At 37.2% G+C, this 25,978-nt stretch overlaps 6 protein-coding genes across 8 annotated transcripts in view; 2 read left to right on the top strand and 4 right to left on the bottom strand.

The window, feature by feature from the left end:
- Nucleotides 1-178: 178 nt before the first annotated feature.
- On the bottom strand, nucleotides 179-2,613 carry LOC144208858 (phospholipase A2-like). Its single transcript, XM_077734896.1, has 4 exons — nucleotides 2,531-2,613; nucleotides 1,765-1,933; nucleotides 1,229-1,335; nucleotides 179-694 (listed from the first exon to the last, which is right to left on the bottom strand). The coding sequence occupies exons 1-4, from the start codon at nucleotides 2,565-2,567 to the stop codon at nucleotides 495-497; spliced, it is 513 nt and encodes a 170-aa protein (XP_077591022.1). The 5' UTR covers nucleotides 2,568-2,613; the 3' UTR covers nucleotides 179-494.
- Nucleotides 2,614-3,236: 623 nt separating this feature from the next.
- Nucleotides 3,237-5,339, bottom strand: LOC144208088 (phospholipase A2-like). 2 transcript variants are annotated; one of them, XM_077733752.1, is made up of 4 exons: nucleotides 5,189-5,339; nucleotides 4,645-4,822; nucleotides 4,223-4,329; nucleotides 3,237-3,606 (listed from the first exon to the last, which is right to left on the bottom strand). In XM_077733752.1, the coding sequence occupies exons 1-4, from the start codon at nucleotides 5,205-5,207 to the stop codon at nucleotides 3,458-3,460; spliced, it is 453 nt and encodes a 150-aa protein (XP_077589878.1). In that variant the 5' UTR covers nucleotides 5,208-5,339; the 3' UTR covers nucleotides 3,237-3,457. The 2 variants fall into 2 exon arrangements, with proteins under 2 accessions (XP_077589878.1, XP_077589877.1); XM_077733751.1 differs by lacking the exon at nucleotides 5,189-5,339 and adding an exon at nucleotides 5,059-5,176.
- Nucleotides 5,340-6,393: 1,054 nt separating this feature from the next.
- zc3h7a (zinc finger CCCH-type containing 7A) lies at nucleotides 6,394-14,810 on the top strand. Its single transcript, XM_077733746.1, has 22 exons — nucleotides 6,394-6,554; nucleotides 7,042-7,117; nucleotides 7,255-7,291; nucleotides 7,370-7,570; nucleotides 7,777-7,935; nucleotides 8,110-8,190; nucleotides 8,825-8,870; nucleotides 8,968-9,245; nucleotides 9,315-9,567; nucleotides 9,944-9,972; nucleotides 10,057-10,165; nucleotides 10,245-10,403; nucleotides 10,490-10,695; nucleotides 11,140-11,240; nucleotides 11,320-11,501; nucleotides 11,586-11,659; nucleotides 12,392-12,522; nucleotides 12,591-12,696; nucleotides 12,766-12,874; nucleotides 12,940-13,073; nucleotides 13,599-13,762; nucleotides 14,362-14,810. Exons 2-22 carry the CDS (start codon nucleotides 7,047-7,049, stop codon nucleotides 14,546-14,548), a joined length of 2,817 nt encoding a protein of 938 aa, XP_077589872.1. The 5' UTR covers nucleotides 6,394-6,554; nucleotides 7,042-7,046; the 3' UTR covers nucleotides 14,549-14,810.
- rmi2 (RecQ mediated genome instability 2) lies at nucleotides 14,186-16,338 on the bottom strand. Its single transcript, XM_077733750.1, has 2 exons — nucleotides 15,987-16,338; nucleotides 14,186-15,119 (listed from the first exon to the last, which is right to left on the bottom strand). Exons 1-2 carry the CDS (start codon nucleotides 16,267-16,269, stop codon nucleotides 14,926-14,928), a joined length of 477 nt encoding a protein of 158 aa, XP_077589876.1. The 5' UTR covers nucleotides 16,270-16,338; the 3' UTR covers nucleotides 14,186-14,925.
- A 386-nt stretch (nucleotides 16,339-16,724) lies between these two features.
- Nucleotides 16,725-19,999, bottom strand: ubfd1 (ubiquitin family domain containing 1). Its single transcript, XM_077734545.1, has 7 exons — nucleotides 19,903-19,999; nucleotides 18,884-19,162; nucleotides 18,166-18,374; nucleotides 17,954-18,019; nucleotides 17,774-17,879; nucleotides 17,618-17,700; nucleotides 16,725-17,146 (listed from the first exon to the last, which is right to left on the bottom strand). Exons 1-7 carry the CDS (start codon nucleotides 19,916-19,918, stop codon nucleotides 17,036-17,038), a joined length of 870 nt encoding a protein of 289 aa, XP_077590671.1. The 5' UTR covers nucleotides 19,919-19,999; the 3' UTR covers nucleotides 16,725-17,035.
- Nucleotides 20,000-20,472: 473 nt separating this feature from the next.
- Nucleotides 20,473-25,978, top strand: part of LOC144208083 (UNC93-like protein MFSD11) — a 53,371-nt gene continuing 47,865 nt past the window's right edge. The window contains exons 1-12 of one of the 2 annotated variants that reach the window (XM_077733747.1): nucleotides 20,473-21,062; nucleotides 21,514-21,569; nucleotides 21,651-21,758; nucleotides 21,844-21,923; nucleotides 22,750-22,846; nucleotides 23,403-23,461; nucleotides 23,544-23,691; nucleotides 23,919-23,968; nucleotides 24,167-24,232; nucleotides 24,293-24,418; nucleotides 24,906-25,080; nucleotides 25,477-25,612. In XM_077733747.1, coding sequence (XP_077589873.1) covers nucleotides 20,973-21,062; nucleotides 21,514-21,569; nucleotides 21,651-21,758; nucleotides 21,844-21,923; nucleotides 22,750-22,846; nucleotides 23,403-23,461; nucleotides 23,544-23,691; nucleotides 23,919-23,968; nucleotides 24,167-24,232; nucleotides 24,293-24,418; nucleotides 24,906-25,080; nucleotides 25,477-25,612 — 1,191 coding nt within the window. In that variant the 5' untranslated portion in view covers nucleotides 20,473-20,972. The remainder of the gene's footprint in view (nucleotides 21,063-21,513; nucleotides 21,570-21,650; nucleotides 21,759-21,843; nucleotides 21,924-22,749; nucleotides 22,847-23,402; nucleotides 23,462-23,543; nucleotides 23,692-23,918; nucleotides 23,969-24,166; nucleotides 24,233-24,292; nucleotides 24,419-24,905; nucleotides 25,081-25,476; nucleotides 25,613-25,978) is intronic. The other variant, XR_013328826.1, reaches the window with a different exon arrangement.

Here is a 25,978-nt window from a genome sequence, read left to right as displayed (position 1 = left end):
TTCATGTTTGATTTAATCCGGTATTCATCTAGAATTGATATAACGTATGGACATATGGCATGGCACTTTTATCGAAGCAAACACTCCACAGAAATGTGCTTTATTCATCTTTTATTTTTAAAATAGTACAAAAATGTTCATTCTGTTACATCACTTAGTGTTCAAGAAAACAAAAAAATAAGTGTTTTAAATCAAACGTCATTGGAGTCTAACGGTCAACATATCTGGCGTCCTCTTCTGGTTTGTTTGGGTAGTTCAATCAAAACAATGCACTTTCCAAGGGTTCTCCTATAGCCAGTGACATCAATTATGTATACATATTTTTTTAAAAGTTCATTTTCTCAGTCTCCATTCAAATTTCCTTCACATAAAACCCTTCCATTCACATCTTTCAGTGACATAGTGGAAAACATCACCCTTAACATGATTCATCAACATCTCATTTAGTAATTAAGCCTTTAAAAGTACCACTGTACAAACCTGTTATTTACTGTTCATTGATTATAAAGCTTGTATTCTTCCATTGGTATAAATTTCTGTTTAAGGGCGTAAATGGTGCACATTGGATGCTGATGACCACACCACCAATTTGGCCACAGGGCGTATTTCCTTTTGTAGGGTGAATTTCTCAGGCACTTGGCAGCAGCTCGGTCACACTTACACAGCAATTCCTCACATTTGTCTGTCAAATCATCTACAAAAGGATGAAACACTTGTCAGTGAAAAGCAAAAAAAAGAAGGATTAAAAAAAAAAAAAAAAATTATGGGACTTGAACTGGAAAACAGCCAATCAGCCAAAAAAGGTAAATACAAATTAATATGTATACATTAAAGCTTTAAAAATAGTAGAATGGCTTTTCATCTATTTTCTTAGTTGGAGTGTTTTAAGTATTAATATGCAAAGATATTGTGTGGCTAATGTAAAACCAGTTCAAATTCAGAGTCAATCCGGTTTTGTCTATCAATGTAAATGGCATTTAATGAGCTTGATGTGGATTTTGACATATTTTTGATTGGATGTCAATGGAGAAAAAAAGTAGAAATCTGTTCTTTTGTTTGAGTGTTAAAACGACAAGTTATTGTGTGGCTAATGTAAAACCAGTTCAAATTCAGAGTCAATCCGGTTTCGTCTATCAATGTAAATGGCATTTAATGAGCTTGATGCGGATTTTGACATATTTTTGATTGGATGTTGTTGTCAATAGGGAAAAAAAAGTAGAAATCATACCACAATCTGGAGTGTTATCATCACAGGTCCAATCATATCTGTCTGTTTTGGTTTGGCAACCTTGGCGCTCGGCGCCATCGTAGCAGCAGTCGTGTTTGTGGCAGCACCTGTGGCGAAATCTCACATTTAAATAGTGTGTAGAAGAAGAGTTCAACTGAGTTTTGGGCTCCTTGGAGGGTCCTAAAGTGTTGGGTGGATTCACACGTTATTTTAAAGCAGGCACGCAGTTGGGGGTTCATCTGGCCACAAGTGTGTTAACTGAGTAAATGGTAGCTTTGTGGTGGAAATAAAAAGATGGAGACAATTAAGATTTGGGTATGTAAAAGTCCCAGTTGGTTTAACTCATTGCTTGCCATGGATAAAGATAAACATCCATTGGAAAGAATTCTTTTGCAAAAGCCAATAACCACATAATGTATAGGTAGGTCAAATGTTGGCTGTTTATTTTTTTCTAGGACTATAATCAAGTACTTCAAAGTTGACTTTTTAACACTAATCAATTCAAGTAGAAGTGAAAGAAGGGGTTTTGAACTTGCCAATCGGTCCTGTCCCGGGGCCAGCCTTGGCCCCCGAGGCCACAATAGCAGCCATATGAAAGATAAGCCAAAGGAGATTTGCCTGTACTGCATTGGATCATTCCTGCTAGCTCCAGCACCCCTCTTTTAGAACGCTGGGGCGAGACCCCCATCACGGATGTCCAAACCACTGCAACACAGATGTTAACAACCAGGATTGAAACATTTTTTTTGTATGATTGACATCAGTCTTGGCACAAATACTGCTTCTTTAGCATTTAACCTTCATTTTGTTTGCATTTCTATAGCGTTGACCTCACTTGACAGTTAGCAAAGGGCGGATATACATCCTGAATTAAGAGATAACTTTTACCCACACCCAAGTCAGGTAAACATGATATGATACTACATTATACAATGCTTGTATAATGGCAAAAAATGCATTCAATTTAATTCAATTCATTTATAACTAACCTGGACTCAGATTTAAACCTTCAACCTCCTAACTATGAAGCAGATACAGGAAACCCTATTCCACACATATGTGAAAAACTTATTTTTAAATTTTTAAATTCGCTTGAATTACTTCTTATCATCATAATCCATCATGTTCATAATCCAACAAAACATACATAAAAAAAACAAAATCATGCATGATTTCAATTCTTACTTTTGACCTGAAATAACTAAAAAAAGTTCCCCATTCACAGTTATTTGCTCCTTGCACATATTTAAAAGGACTTTTGAAAAGAATTCTAGCATACTTGATGGTAAAGAGCCAACCTACCTGCAACGAGTAAACGTGTCCAACCAAAGGCAGTCATGGCATGTGACAGGCCGGCAGGGTGCTGAGCTGCACAATGCTCACATCTGCGCTGTGAGTGTAAAACTGAGTAGAGATCTTTTTTTAGAAGCCGTCTGAATAATCTCCTGAGCATCACCATTGGCCACTTAAGCCTATCCAGTGTTTAGCAAACTGTTTTACCAGCAGTTTTTTCCCTTCTTTTGTCTGCCTTCCATTAAAAACAATATTATAATAATGAAACATTAAGATATATCAAACTTTAACTCTTCAATTTCGTTCATTATATTCATGGACCACCCAAAATTTTAACTTTTATAGGTTTTACTGGCACTTCTTTCATTATATTCATGTATAAAATCACTCAAAAATTCCATACAACTCATTTCAGTAGTAAAGTGAAACCATTGTCTTGTACTGAAATTAAACCAGCAGTTTTCCCCTCTTTTGGCTGCTTACAATTACTAACACTTTTGTAATAGTGAAAATTAAAATATATCAAACTTTAACTCTTCAGTTTCCTTCATTATATTCATAGACCACCCAAAATTTCAACTTTTCTAAGTTTTACTGGAAAATTTTCCAACATATCCATGTATAAAATCACTCAAAAATTCCATACAACTCATTTCAGTAGTAAAGTGAAACCATTACCTTGTGCAGAAATTAATCCAAGTCAATAAAAACACAGTTTCTCTATTACTCCAAATTAATTTAATTACATAGTTCTGAATTTAAAAAGAAGAAGGTATTCAACGGCTCATAATAGAAAAGGAAAAACCCAATAACTTGACTAAAAGAGCTATTTTAATCCCACAAATAACTATTCATTGTCTCTTACAGTATATATTGTAATATATGATTTAGTGTCCATTGATTGTAGACTCCCATTAGATCAGTTTTATTTCTAATTCAGGCACTGGTACACTGTGGTTCTTTCGAGCCACAGGGCAAACCCCGCCAGAAGGAGTATCTCCGTTTGTAGGGCGAATTTCTCAGGCACACGGCAAACTCTCGGTCACACTCACAGAGGAACTTCAATCTTGGGTCTGCCGTATCATCTGCAAAAAATGACACACTTGTTCACGATAGGCAGGGGAAAATATGACATGACAATGATTAATGCATGGAAAAATATGACAGATTTTGGGAGTAGTTCAACCACATTGCAAAAAGATTTGCTGCATTTTACAAATATTTTTGAACTTTAATAATATATATTATGTAAATATGTTCAGATGGGTTCCAATTAAATGGCTATTTGTCCTAAAAAAACATTTTTAACTCATTAGTTGCCAATATATTTATCAACAGACCAGATCTGTTGTAAAAAATGACCTTTTTTTACACAATAATTTTGTCATATCACCATTTAAAATGCTCAAGCTAATAAAACTAATCAACAACATTCCTAAACTAATAAATATTCTGATGTTGACGATTTAAGATGCCAATTAAAATACTATATTTGATATACAGAAGTATCCAATACAGTCGCAGACAAAGATGTTGTACTAGCACTGATTCTATAGTGTATGGAAGAAGCCAAAAATGAATAAAAATAACACTAAAAGGCTGCTTTGTAAAATTTCTAGGCCTCGGTAGATCCACAACTGTGATTCTTGGCATATATTTTTTGATTAGATGGATGTAGATAAAAAATAAAGCAAACAATACCACAAACAGGTGTCCTGCCGTTACATGTCCATTTGTATCTGTCTATTTTGGGTCGACAACCCAAACGTTCGGCCTCTGCAAAACAGCAATCATGTCTTTGGCAGCACCTGAAAGAAAAACGAATTTTGATAAAGGGTGTGTGAGTCTTACACTAAATTTAGACTCAAAAAATGGGTAGAAAACAAGAAAAGACGGAAACCATTAAGATTCGTGTGTAGAAATGGGAAGTCCCGATGTAGCTTAACATAGCATTAGATTCTTAAGTACTAATTCATACCCTGGGTAATGTATAGGTGGGTTATATATGGGGTGTTAACTCTTTTTTTTAACACTAGAATGAGGAAAAGTGGAAGTGGTATTTCTAGAAATAGTCAAATAAGCTTTGGAATTGGGTAAGACGTAGAAGGGGGTTTTGAACTTGCCAGTCGGTGCTGTCCCGGGGCCATCCTCGACCCCCCAGTCCACAGTAGCACCCGTATAAAAGGTAAGCTGTAGGTAGTCTACGTGTACTGCAATGCATCATTCCCGCCATTTCAATCAGACTTCTTTTAGAACGCGGGGACGACAATGCCACCTCAGACGCTACAAAAGCCAAACCCACTGCAAAACAACAACCAAAATCAGTTGAGAGTGATTATCTTCTTATTATAAGCCCAAAATGTAATAAAAATGGAAAAAAGTGACACCATAACAAACCCTAAATCGTAAACGAATGCAGAAAAGATGTTGACTCAACATTCCACTACCGATATTAACATCTGATGTTGTTTTTTTAATCAGTTTTGCACCCTTGGTTAATATTATTAATATATATAGGTATAGTAACTTTAACCTACCTGTAAAGAGCAAAAGTATACGGTGATTAGCCATCATGGTAGTATATGCTCATATCCGAAAAGTCTGCATATTTATACACGTGTGGATTTTTTTTAAAGTTCACAATCATAAGACCAATCATTTTCTTACCAAACTGGTTTGACAGCATATTGATAGCGTCTGGCAGGAGGCCTCAAATTGTACCGCACTTTATTGTTATTCTTTTCTTATGATTGTTTATATCTTTGCGCCTTATGATTGGCTGGCAATAAATTGAAAAGGTACCTAGCCCACTTCTCATAGTTAGCTAAAATAGACTCCAGCACCCCATGATAAAGAAGATTAACAAATGACAGATTTACAGGTGTCAACAAAAAGTCAACCAGGAAGATGTAGCTTAACATATTTACAGGTGTGATCAAAAACTCAACCAGGAAGATGTAGTTTAACATATTGACAGGTGTGATCAAAAACTCAACCAGGAAACTGTATCTTAACATATTACAGGTGTCATTAAAAACTCAACCAGGAAGATGTAGCTTAACATATTGACAGGTGTGATCAAAAACTCAACCAGGAAGCTATAATTTAACATATTTACTTGCAGGTGCCTAAAAAACTCAACCAGGAAGCTGTAGCTTAACATATTTACTTACAGACGTCATCAAAAACTCAATCAGGAAGAGATGTAGCTTAACATATTTAAAGGTGTCATCAAAAACTCAACCGGGAAGCTAGTACTGAATGTTGTGGTTAGAATACTTGCCAGTACTAGTTATGAATTTATTGTGTATCTTTTTAATCATAAAATCTAACTACAGGTTTAGAAAATATTTAATGACATTCGACCAAAACACATCTAGATTTGTGGTCTAAGAATAATCTATTATTCAATTTGTATTATTCTTATCTAAGGTTTGGAGGTGTGTCCAAATGGTTAATTACTTTAAATCAGGGTTAAAATCTTATCACTCCCTTTTAATAACTTGCTGTTTTGCTGAAATGTTAATTTGTATGAACTTTGGATTTCTGAATTCGTTTGTATCTTTATTTCCTGTTAGAATTATTTTGGTTTATAATTACCTTAATGATTTAATAGGACTCTTTAAAATATGATTTTATTTCTATTTCTTGGTTATATCTTGCTGATTTGTGATATAAAACATTTGGACTTACCCTGTGTTGAAACAAATGTTTTGTTTTCTTCAACATGTCGTAATTTATGTTGCTATTTCTAGTAATTAAAGACGCTTGAATTTATTTACTGACAAAAACAAAACAGCATGAAAACATTCGCTGACATGTTAGTTCATTATCTCACTGTAGAGGGCAGCACCCGTTGAATACAATTGTTGTTTATTCAGAATAAAAGAAGAAAAAGAATGACGATACTGCATAGTGCATAGTGTAGTGTTTATATTTTTTAAAAATCCTGTTTTGTAAAATTACTAAATCAATATAATATTGATTTCTCCTCTTGGATGAAGTTGGCTTCGTGGCTCGTTTTACCATTAATGTAAGTGTACATCGATGTTTGTGGGTTAAACAGAAACCAAAAAAAAGATTGAACAAAAAAAATATGGAAAAATTCCTTATTGCTTATTCATTAGAATTAGTTTAATCTAAGGCACGCTTATCATTTTTTGGGATCTAATTTGTTGAAATATGTCCGTGAAGATCAACAACCATGTAATGATTTGTCCCCCCGAAAAGTCTGCCTATATTTTGACATATTTTAACTAGACAGTGTATTCCGATGAGTTTCGTTTCACAGCATCAACCGACATATTCACCATATTAAAGTTATCTTTTCAAATAAATGAGTTCTAAAATCACAGAAACACTGTAAGGCAATTCAAAAGTGAAAATGTCACAACTCTACAGTTTCATTTTCCTTAAACTCAACATTCTTTTATGGTGAATACTGAGAGTGTCATAGTTCTTTAAATCCACCCCTTATCAGAAAGGTATAAAAATGCCTGTTGTTTTGTCTTCTTTTCTAGATATCATGTCAAGAATGAAGGTCCTGGATGGAAATAGTCGCTGGGAAAAGATCCAGGAAGATTTACAGTTTCTTGCGTAAGATCTCGTCTTAAATTATTTTAAAATTTGAATAGCAAATGTACATCATGTGGTTTTACTAGAAAAACGAAACCAAAACTAAGTCAAGAAGAACTGTCTTGTAAGAAAGTTGTTTTTTTTCTCCTCCACTCTAGCTCACCACTACCTTTTCCAAGTCCGAATGAATATGAAGTAAGATAATGTGTACACATTATTAAATGAATATCTGTGGCATGCGACTATTCATGGATGTTCTTTTTTGGTTGTTAGGTGTTCATTAAGGATCTTGTTTTGAATCTTTTTGAAGAAGGCAATGATCTGTTTAAAGAAGGAAACTGGAATAAATCCGTCGAGATGTATACAGAATCCTTGAATATCACTGATTATGCATCAGAGGAAGTCTGCATAGCATCTAATTTAATAGAGATGATTCATGCGAATAGAGCTGCCGCATATCTAAGCATCATTCCGGTGAGACAATGTGTCCAAACCATATATATAACAACCATATATAATATTTAAATTTCTTTTTATAAATTGATTAAAAGAACTGGATTAAAAGCCCTGAATATTCAGTTTTTGTATAAATCTAAAACAGATTTGGGCCCCGGGCCACCACTTTGACACATGTGTAATAATCTATTTATGACCATCCTATATTAATGTCTCTTTTCCAGGGATTGTATGACCAAGCGCTAGAAGACTGTGAAAAGGCTCTGCAGTTAAATGACGGCAACTATAAAGCACTGTATAGGAAAGCCAAGTGTTTAAATGAGATGGGGAAGTATCAAGAGGCCTATGATGCTGGAGCAAAATGTGTTTTAGTTGTACCCCAGGTAACGAGATGAGGCTGCCCTTTAATTTTGGCTATGTTAAAATCACGGATATTATTTAAATACAATTGATTAATATGGTTGTTGTACCAGATCGCCTTGACATGGGAAGATGTACCTGGTGTAATAATTCAGCAGCTATGTTAAAATGTTTTTTTATTTTTTTTATTTTCTCAGGATCCCAGTGTTATACAACTGATTAAGGACCTAGCCAAAATATTGGGACTGAAAATTCGCAAATCTTATGTTAGGAACAAGGTAAGTGGTCCCTCCCATATGACCCTCTTATAGATATTGTTATCAAAATCAAATCAAATCCAAATCAAATCCAAATCAAATCCAAATCAAATCCAAACCAAATCCAAATCAAATCCAAATCAAATCCAAATCAAATCCAAATCAAATCCAAATCAAATCCAAATCAAATCCAAATCAAATCCAAATCAAATCCAAATCAAATCCAAATCAAATCCAAATCAAATCCAAATCAAATCCAAATCAAATCCCAAATCCAAATCCAAATCAAATCCAAATCAAATCCAATCCAAATCCAATCCAAATCCAATCCAAATCCAATCCAAATCCAATCTAAATCCAATCCAAATCCAATCCAAATCCAAATCAAATCCAAACCAAATCCAAATCAAATCCAAATCAAATCCAAATCAAATCCAAATCAAATCCAAATCAAATCCAAATCAAATCCAAATCAAATCCAAATCAAATCCAAATCAAATCCAAATCAAATCCAAATCAAATCCAAATCAAATCCAAATCAAATCCAAATCAAATCCAAATCAAATCCAAATCAAATCCAAATCAAATCCAAATCAAATCTAAATTGGTATTTCTAGGCTCATTTCATAGAGTTTTTGCATCTTCATCCATCCAGGTTTCACAGAACCCATCTTCAGTTGAAGAAATAGAAACAGAAATTGGTAAGCATTTCCACTTTTTTTAAGTTGTTCTGAATGTAGTCATTTTACTGGCGTCCAATTTGCTCATCGAAAAAAATACTTCTCCTGTGTCCATAAGTACCTCTGGACGACAGTGTTTCGGACCCCACACCCGTTGTGGTTCCACCACCGAATGACTCAACGGTTGACAAACCTCCGCTGTGTCGCAGTATTCCGCCAAAACCTGTGTCAGAGTCTTCAGGCTTTGAGTCAGATTCCCTCCCCTTGTCCACACCCTCTTCCAACGGTTGTCAATCTGAAAAATCACCATCACTGTCTGAGACCAGCCAAAATTCAGAAATCATTGGCAGTGACCTCGATGACCTCCTGGATGAAACCGAACCAGAACCAGACATGGTTTGTGTGCCTAAATTATTTCCTCTTTTTTTGGACTTTGGAATGTATTTATTTATTTTTTGTCCACAGCTCCCATCCACAGTGAAGGGCACTCTTCCTTTGACAGCCCAAATGCCCTCCACCTCCTCAATGCCGAGTCCATTCCTCATACCATCTTGTATCAACCCCATTTTATCCAGCGCCCAGCAAAGCATGATCAATCTCCCACTCCTTTCTAACCAACTTGGATCCAGTGCCTGTTTTGGGATGGATACTTTAAAGAACCCAGCTAAACCCTTGGAAACCCTTGATAATCTCTGCAAATCAGATAAATATAAAACAGGTATAATTACTCAGCCTTCCTCTTTTGCTATTTATTCCCAAATGCCTACCGTATATTCACGACTATAAGGCGCACATAAAAGTCTTACATTTTCTCCAAAATAGACAGTGCGCCTTATAATACACCATTTCGTCAGTCTTCAAAATTAAAAGTCTTGAAATTGATTTTTTTCAAGTTTTCGTGTTGTTATGCTTAAAAAGTATCAATTTCAGTTAAAACATTTTTTTTTAAAAAGCTTGCATTGGAATAAATGTTCAATTTTTATGAATGTTTCATGCTTGTTTAGGAATATGTATCAAAATTATGATCTCAATGTTTGGAATTGTACATTTACTGTGCTATTGGCCCACTAACAAATGTCCTGCTTCGTTTTCAGATTACTCTGCACATTCATTTGCACCGCAGGTAATTATTATTCCTGACTCAATTGATGACATAACTTGGGACATTTTCATATTTGACTATTTTAAATATTAACTCCGCCTACAGATAAATAAAGGATTGGCTGTTGGGAATCCCAAGGTTTTAGCAAATAAGAACCCTTTGTCTGAAACTCATGAATTCAAACAAGCATGTTTGATCTGTTACACCAAAACAGGTGAGCATGATAGTCTTGCTTTCAATTAAGACAAAAAAAAATTGACTTTATTCATCTCATATGTGTTCTGTCCCTACAGGAACTGGCGTTTTAGACTACACACTCTACATTGATGAGCATAAATGTAAAAAGGATCTTTTACTGTGCCGACAAAAGTCATCACCCGATAACCCGTGGAGGCTTATTCGGCCCAGACCAACAAAACCACAAAACCTTGGTCCTTATTATATCTGCAGAGGTATGACAGCTAATATTGAATCTTTATTTGAAGTATTTTGATATGTACGTTCATATTATTGCAAATACTTTGATTTTTTTTTTCAGATGTGGCTGCAGGAAAAGACTGTCCTTATCCTGGTTATTGCACATTTCCATATTCTCAAGAGGAGATGGACTTCTGGATGCTGGAACGGAAGGGCTTCATATCTCGAGAACTTCTCTTCGACCCTTTTGGAGCCAGCTCCAAAATGAAGTTGACTGTGGCCGAAATCTTGCAGGAGTTCCCGGAGAGATTTGTGTTTTTGTGCGAAGTTAGTAACCGATTTGAGATTATTATTACCAATGTTCCCTCTAAAATGCGTTAGTGCGCAATTGCGCACTACTTTCGTCTTCTCTGCGCAGCAGCAATCATATGGCGCGTAGTAAATAAAATCCAAACTTTTTATTTTTTATTTTTTTATACCCCTTTCTGCATGATGGCGCTATTTACACAGCTGCCAGTGGTAGTAGCTCTGTCCACTCTTATGTTTTTTTATGTTTTACTGCATGTTTTACATGAAAAATTAGAAGGAACATTGACATGCATCTGCTTATGACAAGTGTAATACTGGCGAGCAATGATGATGTCACTCACACTGGTACTCAGTGCGCTCAGGGAGGTTGTCTTTCTGTCCAGACCAATGAAAAATTAGAGGGAACATTGCTTGTGACTGAGATTGAAAGACTAAAAGAGTGTATTTTTTGTTTTTCTTCAGGCATGTTTTGACCACAAGCCTCGAATCATCAGCAAAACCAACAAAGCCAACCCTTCGATTTGCTCTCACCCAGAAATGAAACATGATTTTGAAAAGCAAAAGTAAGTCATAATGATTTTAATCAAGTTAAGCAAAGGGTAAAAAAAAAATAACTGGATTTCTACTCCACTTGTCCGCTAGGTGCCTTGTCCACGTAATGAAGGATAATACAGTCCGCTATTCCAAAATCCGAATGTTCAATCCCCCAAAACAGCTTAACCTGTGTCGACACGAAGGGCGCTACAGATGCCAGATGGAAGACGAGTGCAACTTTGCTCATAGCCCTATCGAGCTACAAGTCTGGATGTTACAGCAGGAGTGCCGTAAGATGGGTTGCCAGAACTTTGTGGAAGTAAAATGAACATTATTTAGGAATTCATGTTGACGTATGGTTTGTTTTCGTGCAGGTATCAGTCACGAAAGTATTGTTGAAGAGGCGACAACATATTGGAATTCAAATATTGCACCACAACGTGCTCAGGTAACACATATCATGACGGCTCGTGACCGGATGTTTTGTCGCCGGTCTTTTGGTCGCAGTTTTTTTGGTCCCTTTTGGTCGCCGGTCAGATGGTGACATAGTTTTCTGTTGAAACCAGCTCTAAAAAATTATATTCATGAGAGAGAGAGTTTAATATCTAAGAGAGAGAGTTTAACATACTGTTATATAATGTACTGTTTAATATATAAGTACTGTTTAATATCCAAGTACTGTTTAATATCCAAGTACTGTTTAATATCTAAGTACTGTTTAATATCCAAGTACTGTTTAATATCTGAGTACTGTTTAATATCTAAGTACTGTATAATATCTAATTACTGTTTAATATCTAAGTACTGTTTAATATCTAAGTACTGTTTAATATCTAAGTACTGTTTGATATCTAAGTACTGTTTAATATCTAAGTACTGTTTGATATCTAATTACTGTTTGATACCTAAGTACTGGTTAATATCTAAGTACTGTTTAATATCTAAGTACTGTTTAATATCCACTGGTTCTTGTGGCTTTGTTTTTGTAGCGTTGACGGCTATTGACGTCCAATATATTTTGAACAGCAGAGGATCCCAGTAAAGATAAATCGGATTATTTGAAGTAATGTCATCTGTAATGGATTTATAATTGTTAATGGCAGCAAATGAGTGTTAAAAAAGAAGAAAAAGCTGTTGGCCTTGTGTAAACTTTTCTTTCCATGTGTTTTTTTTTTCTCAGTGTTCAGTTCAAAGGAGGTTTGGACCTCCAAATTTGAAGATGATGTTTGTTTGTAGCCAATGTTGGAGAAATGGACAGCTCAGTGAGGCAGACAAACAGCAAAAGTATTGCTCAGCTAAAGCAAGGCACACGTAAGATCACCTGCGGGGAAAATTTGACAACTTTTTTGGTCGAATATTAAGTGAGTTTTCCTTGACAGGTGGGCCAAAGACAAGCGAGTGGTGCTCGTGAGTTCTATTGAAAGGAAAAAGTGGACACCAATTAGAGCCCTTCCTGCCACAAAGCCAATACCAGCACAGTTTGAGGTAATTCAATATAACACATAATTTCATGCATCTTTATATATATAGATATTTTTTTTCCCTTCATTTTAGATTTGCCGCCACGTGGCCGCTAGTAAAAAGTGTCAATACATCGGCAATTGCACTTTTGCACACGGCCCAGAGGAACGAGATTTCTGGACCTTCATGAAGGAAAACAACAGTAAGTTGCTTGGTTTATTCGCATGATGGACTTTGATTGAATGTTTTGGGTTTGTTTTTTTTTAGTCGCAGATTTTGATCAGCTTTATGAAAGTTGGCTAGAGTCACAGAGAGCAGACTGGGGGGAGGAGAACGCCAACGTCTCCGGGAGGGAGAATGGAAAGCCCATCCAGATGCCCACAGACTACGTGGAAGAAGTGGTGAGTCGGCTTTAATTTTTCATTGGTCTGGGCAGAAAGACAACCTCCCTGAGCGCACTGAGTACCAGTGTGAGTGACATCATCATTGCTCGCCAGTATCACACTTGCCTTAAGCAGGTGCATGTCAATGTTGCTTCTAATTTTTCATGTAAAACATGCTGTAAAACACAAAAAACATAAGAGTGGACAGAGCTACTACCATTGGCTGCTGTGTAAATGGCGCCATCATGAGGAAAGAGGTAAAAAATTTAAAAAATTATGTTTGGATTTTATTTACTGCGCGCCATATGATGGCTGCTGCGCAGAGAAGACGAGAGTAGTGCGTTTATAGTACAGTGGTACCTTGACATAAGAGCGGAGCAAATAGAGCCAGGATGAAAGGTATACAAATGTAAAACTAAATTAGAATTAAGTTTAGTGTAAGGTTAGATAAAACTTATTTTTGAGTGTGTCATTTAGATTTGTTTATGTTATATTACGATTCACCGGTTTAAAAAGTGATTTGCGTCTTTGTGCTTGGTGCAGGACGGTAACCACTGCTGGTTTTGCGCAAAGAACTGCAACAGCGAGAAGCAATGGCAGAAGCATATCACCTCGGAAAAGCACAAGGACAGAGTCTTCAGCTCCGAGGATGATGACAACCGTTGGCAGTATCGTTTCCCCACTGGGATTTTCCAAATCTGTGAGAGGTGAGCTTTGTGAGACATAATCATGACTACAACCTTTATTGTCTATATGTGACAATATCTATAGTGAATCGCCAAAGTTTGGGCAATATGAACATATTGGGAATCACCCCAAAAATCTAAATGGGGCATCTTTTCCTTAAAGCGTGTCAAAGTGGCGGTGTGAGGGCCAAATCTGGCCTGCCGCATCATTTTGTGTGGCCCGGGAAAGTCAATTATGAGTGCCGACTTTCTGTTTTAGGATCAAATTAAAATGAAGAGTATAGATGTATATTAAATTTCCTGATTTTCCACCTTTTAAACCAATAATAGTCATTTTTTAATCTATTTTTTTCTGTGTTTTTAGTTCAAAAATCATTTTGTAAAATCTAAAAATATCTAAAAAAAAAAAAGCTAAAATAAACATTGTTTTAGATCTATAAAAAACTGAATAATCAGGTCTTTTAATCCATTTATAAAAGTAAATCTAAATATTATATCTAAAATGGTCCGGCCCACATGAAACCCAGTTGACGTTAATGCGGCTCACGAACCAACCATTGCCTTAAAGGACATTTCATATGCAATGTTGTCCTTTGACACTAACATGTGTGTTTGAACAGGTTCAAAAAAGACACATGCACCAAGAATGAGACATGCAAGATGGCACATGGTGAAAAGGAGCTGCAGGAGTGGAAGGAGAGACACAAAGTCCTTTTGAGGAAACTGGACAAAGCCAGAAAAGACCATCTTATAGCACCCAATGACAATGAATTTGGAAAATACCGTTTTCTTCTTAAGAATACCTAATTAGCTTATGCGCCACTCATCTCAATGGGGTGATTGGAAGTATCAAGTTGTAAAGCCCCTCCCCACATTTCCCATACTCAGTCATTTGACAGTTTGTTTTTTATTAACTCAAACATCGATCCCAGTTATCTAATAACCACTTTTTTAACTCATAGCCTGCCATTGACAACAAATTCAATCTAAGAGGCTTGTTTCAGTGCAATTGACAAACACATTGGCTGAACTATAAATGACAAAATGCCAAATAAAGCATTTTTTATAAGATCAATTGTAGATTTTTCTGTACTTTTTAATATTGTCAGATGATCTACTTAATGCTAATGAGCTGATTCATAGAATATGGGAGGAGTTGGCTGAGGTCCATTTGTTTCTGGTTGTCAAGGACCAGTGGAGGGAAGAGAGGGAAGAGACCCCCGCCTGGCAACCAACACATGCTGGAGGTCTTCCACCTCCAGCTTCCACATTTGTCGATGCAAAGCGGCTTGTTCAGAGAGGTCGGCCATCTTCATAGCTCGGATCACTGGCTCCGGGGAGACGGCATGGACCACTCCCATTACCATCACGTATTTACCTTGGGGAATAGGAGCAGACCAGTTCATATTAGGTATAAAGTACTTTTTTTTTTTTTTAAAAGTTGAATCAGGGTGGCTAATCTTGAAATTACAACAAACACCTTCAATCATTTCGATGATCTTAACTTATGGGATGCTTTCTTAAAAGTCAAAGGATGCAAAAAGCTACCATGAAATTCTTCCACTTTCCCTTGTTAATAAAATTCCATACCTGTCAACTGGTACGTTCTCGCCGTAATTGGTACAACTGAAAGCCCATTTTTATATTGGTACGCTGTACACATGAAAATGGTACGCTAAACGGTGATTTTGAGAAAAAAAAAATAAATTAAGGCACTTTCTAGCCATTTTTCACCATCCGCCATTGTTTCTTCCCGGAAACGCATGTCTGCCAAGTGATATATGTACCGGCGCCTCTGATTGGCTAAAAAAAAAAGATCATGATAAACATTTCGTTTTGTAACACTTTCACCATGTGATTTCCGTTTCCTGTTCCCTTGTTTATGTTTACTTTCATTTTCACTTGTTGTTCGTGATTTTTTACAAAAAAGTAAAGTGGTAAGATTTTCCATGTATTTATACATATATGTAAGGGCGAAAACAAAATTTGGTAAGATCACAAATGGTTCGAGGTTGACAGGTATGAAATTCCAATCAGGTAATTGAAAAAAAATAGCATTAACTTCAAATCCACTTTAAATAAGAAGCGATTGAGGTATCTTTCACTGCCTGAACACAAATAAAAGTACTATAAAGATATTGCTATATATATAACTACACTACTACAACCAAAACAATGTCAAACTACAGCAAAAGTCAAGAAAATCCTAACCAAGATCTCTATCACTTATGAAATTAATATTTACCCGAACAAAGACATGGTTTCCCTTTAGGGATGCTGTTGATGCCCTGGACGGTGAACGTGCCCGTCTCATCCATGAGAAGCACGCTGTTGAGCTCCAGCTGCACTTCCATCACGGTGCCCTGCATCCACACCAGCGAGACCGACAAGGAGCGATCCTTCCCGGGCCTGAGGAGCCAGCCGACCGTGGTCTCACCGGTAGTCCCACGTACCTCCTTCGCTGTCCTCAGTTGACCGGACAAGACTTTGACGGGTGGAGGACGCTTCGGATCAACAGGTGAGTCCATTACGTCACAAGATAGCCAAAAATGATGACTACATCATGTTTTATTTTCCCCCGCGTGTGGATGGACTTCCGTAGTTATAGCGTCATCTCTTTTGAGTGCTTTTCAAAATAAAAGCTTGAAGTCCCCCTTACAAACGACAGATTTGACTATGACATGAAAAACAACTAAAAAATAGAAATAAATGCATCTTTCACTTAATTCAAAGAACATTATATGTAAAAACTAAACATAAATGCAAAATATGTTACTTTTCACAAATACAATTGTCTTACATGGAACAATATGAATAAAACTAAACTACATTAATTGGAAAAATAGTTTTAAAAACCACGCTTTCTCCAAGTTAATTTCAGTATAGTTTATTTAACAAAATATCTTTTTGCAGCAATATTTAGCTCCAGAACTGTTAGATCTGAATGTCATACACGTTAAAAGAACAAAAAAGAAAGCAAAGCTAATTTCATTAAATAACTTTTATTTCTTTATGAATAACAGAAGAAAACTGTTAGCAATTTCTGTACAATTGTTTCATTGTGTTTCTCCTTAAGTTGGTTGAAGCTCAATGATCAACAAGAGGAAGGGCTAAGAAATGTGATTGTTCACATTGTAGCGCATGATTGGACTCGGCAGGCGTTTGTCTTCAAGTTCCTTCAGATGAGATGCCCACAGGTTTCCTCCAGTCTTTCTCTCTCTCTTCTTCTCCCGATTTTGTTGTTGTTGTTGTCCCATAGCAACATCGACAAACTCAAATCGGATAAGAGGCACATTAGAAATACTGCCATTTTCCTAGGACTGTGTCTTTGATAGCATCCACAAACTGAGTAGGTACCCAGTAAACCCAATACTGAGAGGCTTCTGTTGGACCCAGCTGGAATGCCTGCAAACATGTGGAAAAATATCTTATAAACATGTAATTGAGCATGAAATATGGTTGCATTTAGACCAGGTGTGGGCAAACTTTTTGGCCCGAGGGTCACATTGACTTAAAAAAGCACAAGATACGATACATATAAAAAAGTGCCTTCGTTAACAGTACATATGAAATATAAACAGAAAAAAAGGACTAAAATATTTTTGAACTAAAAACACAAATAATTTTTTTCTTCAAAAAATTGCAATTATTGATTTAAAAGGTGGAAAATAAGTAAATATAATATACATCTATACCTATCATTTGAATTTGATCCTAAAACAGAAAGTCAGCACTCATGATTTACTTTCCCAGGCCACAAAAAATGATGCAGTGGGCCAGATTTGGCCCCCGGGCCGCCACTTTGACACCTGTGCACTACAGTCCATACTCTTCCCTGTATTTTTTAAATTGACTTAAAAAATGCCATATGCTCACCATCATGTAATAGCCCTCATGATCTTCGATGGGTTCAGAAACCACATTTTTGATGGATCCCATTGGGACTTTCTCCGTCCTCTCTTTAAATACACACAAAATAGATCACTGTCAGTTTTTCTGTATTCAAACCAGGCAAACAAATCAATCCTTCACCTTTAGTCCCGATCCACAGCTGATCTTGTTCCAGTTTGAATGTGAGTCTTACTTTTCCTCCGGTCTTGTTGTACATTCCGGATAAAGGCACAGTCGGTAGTCGCTCCTGTCAACGATTAAGTTAAAGATTTTCAAAAAAACACCACGACAACCAAACCGACAAACGCCTCCCACTCTTACTTTTGTCCCTTTAATAGCCGTCATCACGTCCTCCGGTCTACCTTTGTCCAGAACTTTCCTGTGTTGCTGAAATAAGAGCACACGTAGAAGTAAATAAACATTCAGTGTTCTTCTCTGGTAAAACTTCATCCCAGTTTTGTTGTGAATCCCAAATTTTAGGACTTATTGCAATAATCCTGTTGATTTTCAACATAGCAGCGACATGTGTTGACCTTTTGTCTGCACAGTGGCTCCTTCTTGTCTTCGTCGGCCTTGGCTTCCTGCTGTACGACTTCTTTGGGCGTACTGACGGCCAACACGTCATTTATGGTGGATCCCACCACCATAATCTTGGCGCCACTGGTCACCTTCATCTCCCGTAGCGTCTTGTCTTCTGGAACTAGGCCCTTGTACATGACCTTTTGCATGGCTGGTGGAAGACCTGACACATGAAGAAGAATAGGTTATATAGTATACTTGTTGGATTAATTCTGTAATACTATTATATACGTGTGCATTTAATCATTTTTGTATGAGAGCTTGTCACCGAGGACTGTTTACTGGAAGATAGGACTGACCTTTACCCAAGAATGCAGACCTGGAAGGACGCTTAAGAAATTGCTGATGCAGTGTGATGGCTATCCAACAACTTTCGTGATTGCTCGCATATTGTCGTAAATTGAGACAGTTTTTTAGCTTGATTATGGATTTTTTTTGCTGAATGGAGGCTTGTTTGTTTGATTTTCAGTGGAGTTGTTTTTGAGTTCCGACTTTAATTGTTATTATTGAATACCTGCAATGTGATGATTGTTACAGCTGTTGTTTTTGCGTATGCAATTGGATTAATTAATAACCTTGGAATTGTTTTGATTTATGGCCTTAAATGGGAAGGAGAAATACTACAACTAGATGGTTCTAAATTTTCTCAATCTTCTTCCTTGATCCCCTTACCCGTGAGTGAGTGGATTTTTTCTTTTAGTTTGGCGCCGGTGCTCTCCATTGGGATTCTCAGGTCATATTTGATCTTGTTCCAAATGATCTTCAAGTCCACCATCTCGCCTTCTTCCTCAGCGTTGTCGCTGCCGTTGCTGATGCCCGGAGAGTCCTGAGTAGCCGTGTTTCCCTCGGCAGACGTCGATTCGGAGTCGCCCTTATCCGTCGTGTTGCACGTAGGTGCCTCTTCTTCTTCTTCCTTTGGATTTGCATCTGTTTGCATTGTGACCTGACTTTCTGCCATAAAGAGAAAAAGTGATATATTACAACTTTATTTAGTGTTTCCAACCTAAAACTTGTTGAAAACTTTTGACCAATTTTGGTCTTAAATTCAAAAACATATAAGTTTTGTTTAGCAATATATATATTTTTATATATACTTCAATGGCATTTAATTTAAAATACACCTTAAGACTATAGATTCAGACCAGGAACATTTAATATTAGACATTTTTACATTGTTTATAATAGAACGCAAATCAGACAATACAGAAATGTTCTGTCAAAACGTGTTATTTATGTGCATGGTTGTTTAATACTTTTTAAATAGTTACTCAGTTAACTTTAATGAGGGGTCAACAAAAAACGCGTGCTTTTTAGGGGGCTAAACGCTAATGACACAGCATCTTGCACTTTCCATGTGCTTTTCTTTTTGTCAATTAAATAACACATCGACTATTAGACATTTCGGGTTGTCATTTGAGTCTGATTTTCTTTACTCTTATATTATTCACAGTAAAAGTGTAGTGCGATTGGCTCATTTTGATTAGTTAGCAGTCAATGACGTTAGCTAGCGACTAACCTGGTGAAACATGGCAAGGTAAAATCTAAACGAAGAGACGTGGACTTTTAGAGACACAACCTTAACTAGGCACGTTGTAAACGTCTCTGTCAGTGGCTGCTCTAATTTAACATCCGATACAAAAATAGCTGCAGCGTTGTGGACTGAATGTTGCCATATTCTACCATATACTCACCATCCTGGGTCGCCATGATGATTGTGTACAATCAGTGGAAACGTTCCGTCGAGCCCAAGAGTGTATAGATAGAGCAAGATACTTCACACCTTTGCTCAACGAAAGTAGTCCACGTCGACAATGCAGGCACGTTTTGTGTTGTTGAGATTCAATAGAGATCATAAATAATAAATATTGTCTAAGGTTGCGTCTCAATAGCTGACGACGTTAATTAAGTTGGAGGTTTGACACTGTGCAACTGAGGTTGTCCTTGCAAGTAAAACAGTTATGTGAAGACTTAAATTACTCTTTATAGAGTTGTCCTGCGGCAAATAAAAAATGTATATAAGTAGGGAGGAGTTAGATAAGGTTTCAAGGGAACTTCATACACACGAGTGCACAAAACGTACCTTTTCAGGAAAGCGAACCAAGATGGAAAAGAAGAAGGGTGAATCCTCTCGTTTTGTCAAAAGTCTTTGTTGTTGTGGCAGGGTAACTGCACGCCAAGAGGTGGCCTTTTCGTGGATTACTATTGGTTGGAGGTTTCTTCTTCGTGTACATTTATGTTTTGTTTCGCCTAATGCGGAAATAAAACTCACCAATTAAAACGAGACCCACACGCGTAATGGCGCATGTTCAAGATTTGCACTCGTGAAAAGCAAAACGCTTTCCGTAATGTTTATAGTAACATTTTACTTAAAAAAGAATATCCTGGAAGTAATATCTTCAATTTATTTTGTTTTTAAAATGACATATGTTACACTTCCAGCCACCAGATGACAGCAACACTTTGGCGTATCAAGTAATGTCCCGCTGTCCAGGTAGGGGAAGAAGAGCAGTATTTGACTACTGTGGAGCGAGAAAGTCATCCAAGATAAACAGGCGGAAAAAAACTCCCCTAATAGAAGTCACAAGTTGTCATGCGTACTTTGTCTGACAAACTGACAAGAAGCCCACAAAGCTGTCGTTATTTCCACCCACCACATCCATCGTTCATTAACTTAAAATGATATTTGGGTGCTTTTCAAAAGTTGAGAGGCGGTCTCCATGAAATGTAGTTGCGTGGATAATAAGGAAGGGAAAGAAGCACTATGGCTGACTGGAGGACTTTTAACGTCGTAGTTTTGGGTGTGGGATTCTTATTTATTTTTACAGCCTTCACCACTTGTGGTAACATTGAGGTAAGAAATGATGTTAAATTGGTGATCCCCCATCTATCACTTTTTCCAATTCAGTAAACAGCCTTTAGTTTTTAATTTATTTCATTTTAGAAGTTGCTCGCATTTTGTTAATGGGTACTTTTCTTAGTGTTTTTTGCTATAATATGAATATTGGCAATTTTCCTCCAACTAGTTCGTTTTTAATATTAATTAAGCCAGAATGAATGTTATTTGAAGTACAATAAACATTAGTGATTAATATTCCTCACGATCTTGTTTAATATCTCATTTTAGACAGTATTAATGTTTGTGAGTTATTTCTACTTAAATGTTACAGACATTTAGAAAAGAAAGAGACCAACTTGAGTGTCATGTGCATCTCGTGTTTTCAATTTCCCCTCGAATTGTGTTGTTTTATGATCTTTTAATGTAATCCAATTAAAGCCCTTTTCTTTTTTCTCCTTCATTTTAGCAAACGGTAGTGAAAAGCCTACCGAATGACACTTTCACTGGAAGCGGATACCACAGGTTGGTAGATTATAACTAATATACATTTAGCCAAAGTGCTTCCAAGTTCTGAAAAAATCTGTATCTGTTTTTTTTTTCTAGTTTGGGAATCATCTATGGAGTCTTCTCTTTTTCCAACTTGGTGGCGCCAGCCGTGGTGGCGATGCTTGGACCGAAGGCGACCATGTTTGTGAGCGGACTACTTTACAGGTAATACCTCTCGCTGATTGGTCGTCTTTGAGAGGAAAGTGTCCACCAATCAATGCCTCATCAATGTCACATCTTGTGTCTCCAGTGGCTATATCGCCGTCTTCTATGAGCCGTCCACGTGGTCTTTCTACCTGACGTCTGTGCTGATTGGTGTTGCTGCCGCTAGTAAGTTCTCACCCTCAAAACGTCCAGGCGACCAAGCGTCCGGGCGACCAAACGTCCGGGCGACCAAACGTCCGGGCGACCAAACGTCCGGGCGACCAAACGTCCGGGCGACCAAACGTCCGGGCGACCAAACGTCCGGGCGACCAAACGTCCGGGCGACCAAACGTCCGGGCGACCAAACGTCCGGGCGACCAAACGTCCGGGCGACCAAACGTCCGGACGACCAATCATCCGGGCGACCAGACATCTGGTGACCCCATAATCTCATCTGATCAGAAATCAGTCAAAAATATTGGGTTTTCAAAATGTATTTAAATAGTTACTCACATCCCAAAAATATTCAGGGCGTCCCCCAACTCTGGCCCGAAGTCAGCTGGGATAAGCTCCGGCACCCCTAGTATGGATAAAGTGATTCAGAAAAATGAGAAAATATAAGGTGGTAGTCCAAGTTTTTTCATTGCCAGTCAGTGACGGATTAAAAGGAGACCACCTCTGCACGTGTCAAGATTAAAAGAAGAAGGATTAAACATGTCGAATGGAAATAAATGACAAATCCTAAAAATAACCATTAATATGGTTACAGAGCATGAAACTCACGAGAGGATATGAATATTCTTGAAGTAAAAAAAATGGTTTAGTGGGTCATGATGACACCCTCAGGCCGTGTGCTGGGATTACACGTTACTTAACAGCACATTAAAGATAATGTCACACTTGATGCGGCGAATTAACTGCCCATTTTTTACCCTCCTCTATTCATGCTTCCACTCACGTGATTCACGAACATGCTTGATTTCATTTATTTCAACTTTCTGTCTTGTTCTAGTGCTGTGGACGGCTCAAGGGCAGTTCCTGGTGGAGAATTCAGAAGCTTCTACCATCAACAGAAATACGGGCATGTTCTGGGCTTTGTTACAATGCAGGTATTACAATTAAAAAATACATTTACAAGTCAATAAGCACCCAAAAATAAGATACTTTAATTTTTTTGGGATGAAAATGTAGAAAATCAGCCTTAAGAGCAAGGTTTTTTGATGTGAGTTAGCTTAACATAATGCAAAAAAAATGATTTCTCATTTTCATGTTATATTATTTTTACTGCTATAAAATGATGGAGATGAAAATGTAGAAAATCAGCCGTAAGAGCAAGATGATGTTCTTGATGTGAGTTAGCTTAACATAATGCAAAACATTTCTCATTTTCATGTTATATTATTTTTACTGCTGTAAAATGATGGAGATGAAAATGTAGAAAATCAGCCTTAAGAGCAAGATGATGTTCTTGATGTGAGTTAGCTTAACATAATGCAAAAAAAAAAGCAGTTCTCATTTTCGAGTTAAATTATTTTTACTGCTTTAAAATGATGGGGATGAAAATGTATAACATCAGCCTTAAGAGTAATGATGTTTTTTTGATGTGAGTTAGCTTAACATAATGAACTTTTTCCCTTTTTGATTTATAATTGTCTTCATTTTCAGCATGCTTTTTGGGAACTTGTACGTTTACCTGGAGTGGAACGGGAAAAGAGAAATATCAGGTAAGTGCTGAATGCTTGTAGTAAGTAAGACACACGAGAATAAAAGATGATCAATACTCCTGTCCTTGCGTTTTGTGAGCAGACGGCAGCAGGAAGATTATCTTCCTCTCCCTGCTGGTGGCATCCGTGGTGGGTACGCTGTGCTTTCTGGCGTTAAGGAGGACTCACTTACCTGAGGAGGAGATGCTGTCTGAAGAGGAAGGACAATCACTGCTTTCTAGCCGTGTCGTGTAAATGGACAGTTATTCATTTTTGGACACCGTCCCCTTTAAATGTTGACAAGTAAAGTGGGAGATGACTTTACCTGTGTAGTAGACGGATACATCTTTTGAATGGAATTGAATTGAATGCTTTTTTTGTCATTATACAAGTATAATGAGATTTAAAGTTTTCACCACAAAGTGCATAATTAACAACAAAATTAAAAACAAAATGAAAAACAATATTTTGTTTTCAGGTACCAGCATAGAGCCGATACAGCTCTACAAGATGTCAAGGCTGATTTCAGTAAGGTTATTTTTATATTTTATTCTGGGTTTGGATTTTACAAACCTGACGGGACGCCAGGCTTGTATAAAAAGCTTTTATCTTTTACTTGCGTTTAGTAATGTTTAAAATTGTAATGGTGACAATTTATGGTCGTTTCCTGAATGATTCTGTCTGTCCTACTTCTCTAAGTAAATTATTTGCATTTTCCATTAATAGAAACCATGCTGCAGCTCTTGAAGACCAGGGACATGCTCCTTCTAAGCCCCTGCATGGCTTATAGTGGTGAGTTTTTGCATTTTTTTTGGGTAAAACCGGACTTATCTAATTTTTCTTATGGTGCAGGTTTGGAGCTGTCCTTCTATAGCGGCATTTATGGGACGTGCCTGGGCGCCACGGAACAGTTCGGCGAGACGGCAAAAGGGCTTATCGGCATCTCTGGCATCGTGGTTGGCGTGGGAGAAATCATAGGTAGGTTGGACTGGAGTTGCTCAAATTAAATGGTTCGCAACCTTAGTTTTGTGAAACACATTAGCTGCTCTGAAGTAGAATGTGCATTGTGTATAGGGTCATCTTAAATAAAGTTCTAAACACGGAAGAGTTTAAAGGGAACTGGGCAAGGTTTTAGGAAGTAAGTCAGAGTTATCCTAACTTTTTTTTAAAGTTGACATCTTTCAGTATTAGTAGACATTGGAATGAGACAAAAAAATATGTTTATTTTTAAATATCATCTTATTAGCTCCAATAGTCCAATCTATTTTGACATGATTATTCAATGCTTTCCCAATTAAAAATGCCTTTGACAGTGAATGTGTTAAGGGATACTACCATCAACAACATAACCCAGAGGTAAAAGTATATTGTAGTAGTATAAAACTATTGTATTTTTACACTGCTGGAAGAAAAAAATTAAAAAAACAAAGATTGTCTTTTAATATTCCTTTTCCATGCTTGCCAGGCGGAGGATTGTTTGGCTTGGTGTGCAAGAATAATCGCTTCCGACGCACTTCGGTGGTCTTCCTTGGAATGGTGGTGCATTTTGTGGCCTTCTATCTGATCTTCCTCAACATTCCTGACGACGCCCCTGTGGTCTTCAGCAGCACCACCTCCAAAAGCCCATTTCTCACCCCAAGGTACATTTTCATAGGTTATTTTACAAATACAATGAAGGGTCTAATTTCATTCTTTTGCATGATTTTCTCCAAATATACCAACCTAATCTTTCTGAAATAATTCAAATATATATCAATATGTTTTCCTGAAAAATGAAAGGTTTAAAGCTGAAAACAGCCCAGTAAAATGTCAATTTTAGCCAAAATATGCCAAAAGTACTTCAGGGGTAATACAAGTGACAAACAGATCCAATGGATCAACAAAATACACGCAAGGTTGAATTCCCGGCCGGTTTGCGAGCGGAATACTACGGTAAATCTAGAAACGGCGACTCCGTACGACACCAGCGCGATAAGTAGTAACTACGGACCAGCACGCTAGGAGCGCTAACTGCGTCGAGTGCGATGCCCTTGCAGCGTGTCCATCGCCCTGCTCTGCAGCTTCCTTCTCGGCCTCGGCGACAGCTGCTTTAATACGCAGCTCTACAGCATCCTTGGCTGCATCCATGCCGAGCAAAGCACGCCCGCATTTGCCATCTTCAAATTTATACAGGTGAGAAAAAAATACCCCAAAAACCCTTCATTTCATCACACTCATTTTTTTCGTGACTGGACGTTTGGGCGCCGGTCTTTTGGTCCTTTTTGGTCGCCGGTCAAATGTACTCAGATATTAAACAGTACTTAGATATTAAACGGTAGTTAGATATTAAACGGTACTTAGATATTAAACAGTACTTGGATATTAAACAGTACATAGATATTAAACAGTACTTAGATATTAAACATTACTTAGATATTAAACAGTACTTGGATATTAAACAGTACTTGGATATTAAACAGTACTTAGATGTTATGAATATAATTTTGAGAGTTGTCACCATTTGACCGGCGACCAAAAGGGACCAAAAGACCGGCGACC

This window comes from Stigmatopora nigra, chromosome 15 (assembly GCF_051989575.1).
Source record: "Stigmatopora nigra isolate UIUO_SnigA chromosome 15, RoL_Snig_1.1, whole genome shotgun sequence".
In the NCBI taxonomy this organism is placed as follows: Eukaryota; Metazoa; Chordata; class Actinopteri; order Syngnathiformes; family Syngnathidae; genus Stigmatopora; species Stigmatopora nigra.
Note: the sequence above shows the minus strand (reverse complement) of the source record. Positions and strands in the feature narration are given on the sequence as shown.

Excerpts from the sequence above, each read along its gene's own strand:
- ubfd1 (XM_077734545.1), bottom strand. Across the intron at positions 18,020-18,165 it reads AGCCACTGTGCAGACAAAAG|CAACACAGGAAAGTTCTGGA; the intron begins GTCAACACATGT and ends CTCTTATTTCAG. Across the intron at positions 17,880-17,953 it reads CGGCTATTAAAGGGACAAAA|GAGCGACTACCGACTGTGCC; the intron begins GTAAGAGTGGGA and ends AATCGTTGACAG.
- zc3h7a (XM_077733746.1), top strand. The coding sequence starts at position 7,047 with ATGTCAAGAATGAAGGTCCTGGATGGAAATAGTCGCTGGGAAAAGATC. Across the intron at positions 10,404-10,489 it reads TCCTTATTATATCTGCAGAG|ATGTGGCTGCAGGAAAAGAC; the intron begins GTATGACAGCTA and ends TTTTTTTTTCAG. Across the intron at positions 13,074-13,598 it reads CAGACTACGTGGAAGAAGTG|GACGGTAACCACTGCTGGTT; the intron begins GTGAGTCGGCTT and ends TGCTTGGTGCAG.
- LOC144208088 (XM_077733751.1), bottom strand. The coding sequence starts at position 5,095 with ATGATGGCTAATCACCGTATACTTTTGCTCTTTACAG. Across the intron at positions 4,823-5,058 it reads TATACTTTTGCTCTTTACAG|TGGGTTTGGCTTTTGTAGCG; the intron begins GTAGGTTAAAGT and ends GTTGTTTTGCAG. Across the intron at positions 4,330-4,644 it reads CCCCGGGACAGCACCGACTG|GTGCTGCCAAAGACATGATT; the intron begins GCAAGTTCAAAA and ends TTTTTCTTTCAG.
- rmi2 (XM_077733750.1), bottom strand. The coding sequence starts at position 16,269 with ATGGACTCACCTGTTGATCCGAAGCGTCCTCCACCCGTCAAAGTCTTG. Across the intron at positions 15,120-15,986 it reads GAAACCATGTCTTTGTTCGG|GTAAATACGTGATGGTAATG; the intron begins GTAAATATTAAT and ends CTATTCCCCAAG.
- LOC144208858 (XM_077734896.1), bottom strand. The coding sequence starts at position 2,567 with ATGACTGCCTTTGGTTGGACACGTTTACTCGTTGCAG. Across the intron at positions 1,336-1,764 it reads CCCCGGGACAGGACCGATTG|GTGCTGCCACAAACACGACT; the intron begins GCAAGTTCAAAA and ends ATTTCGCCACAG. Across the intron at positions 695-1,228 it reads TGATAACACTCCAGATTGTG|ATGATTTGACAGACAAATGT; the intron begins GTATGATTTCTA and ends ATCCTTTTGTAG.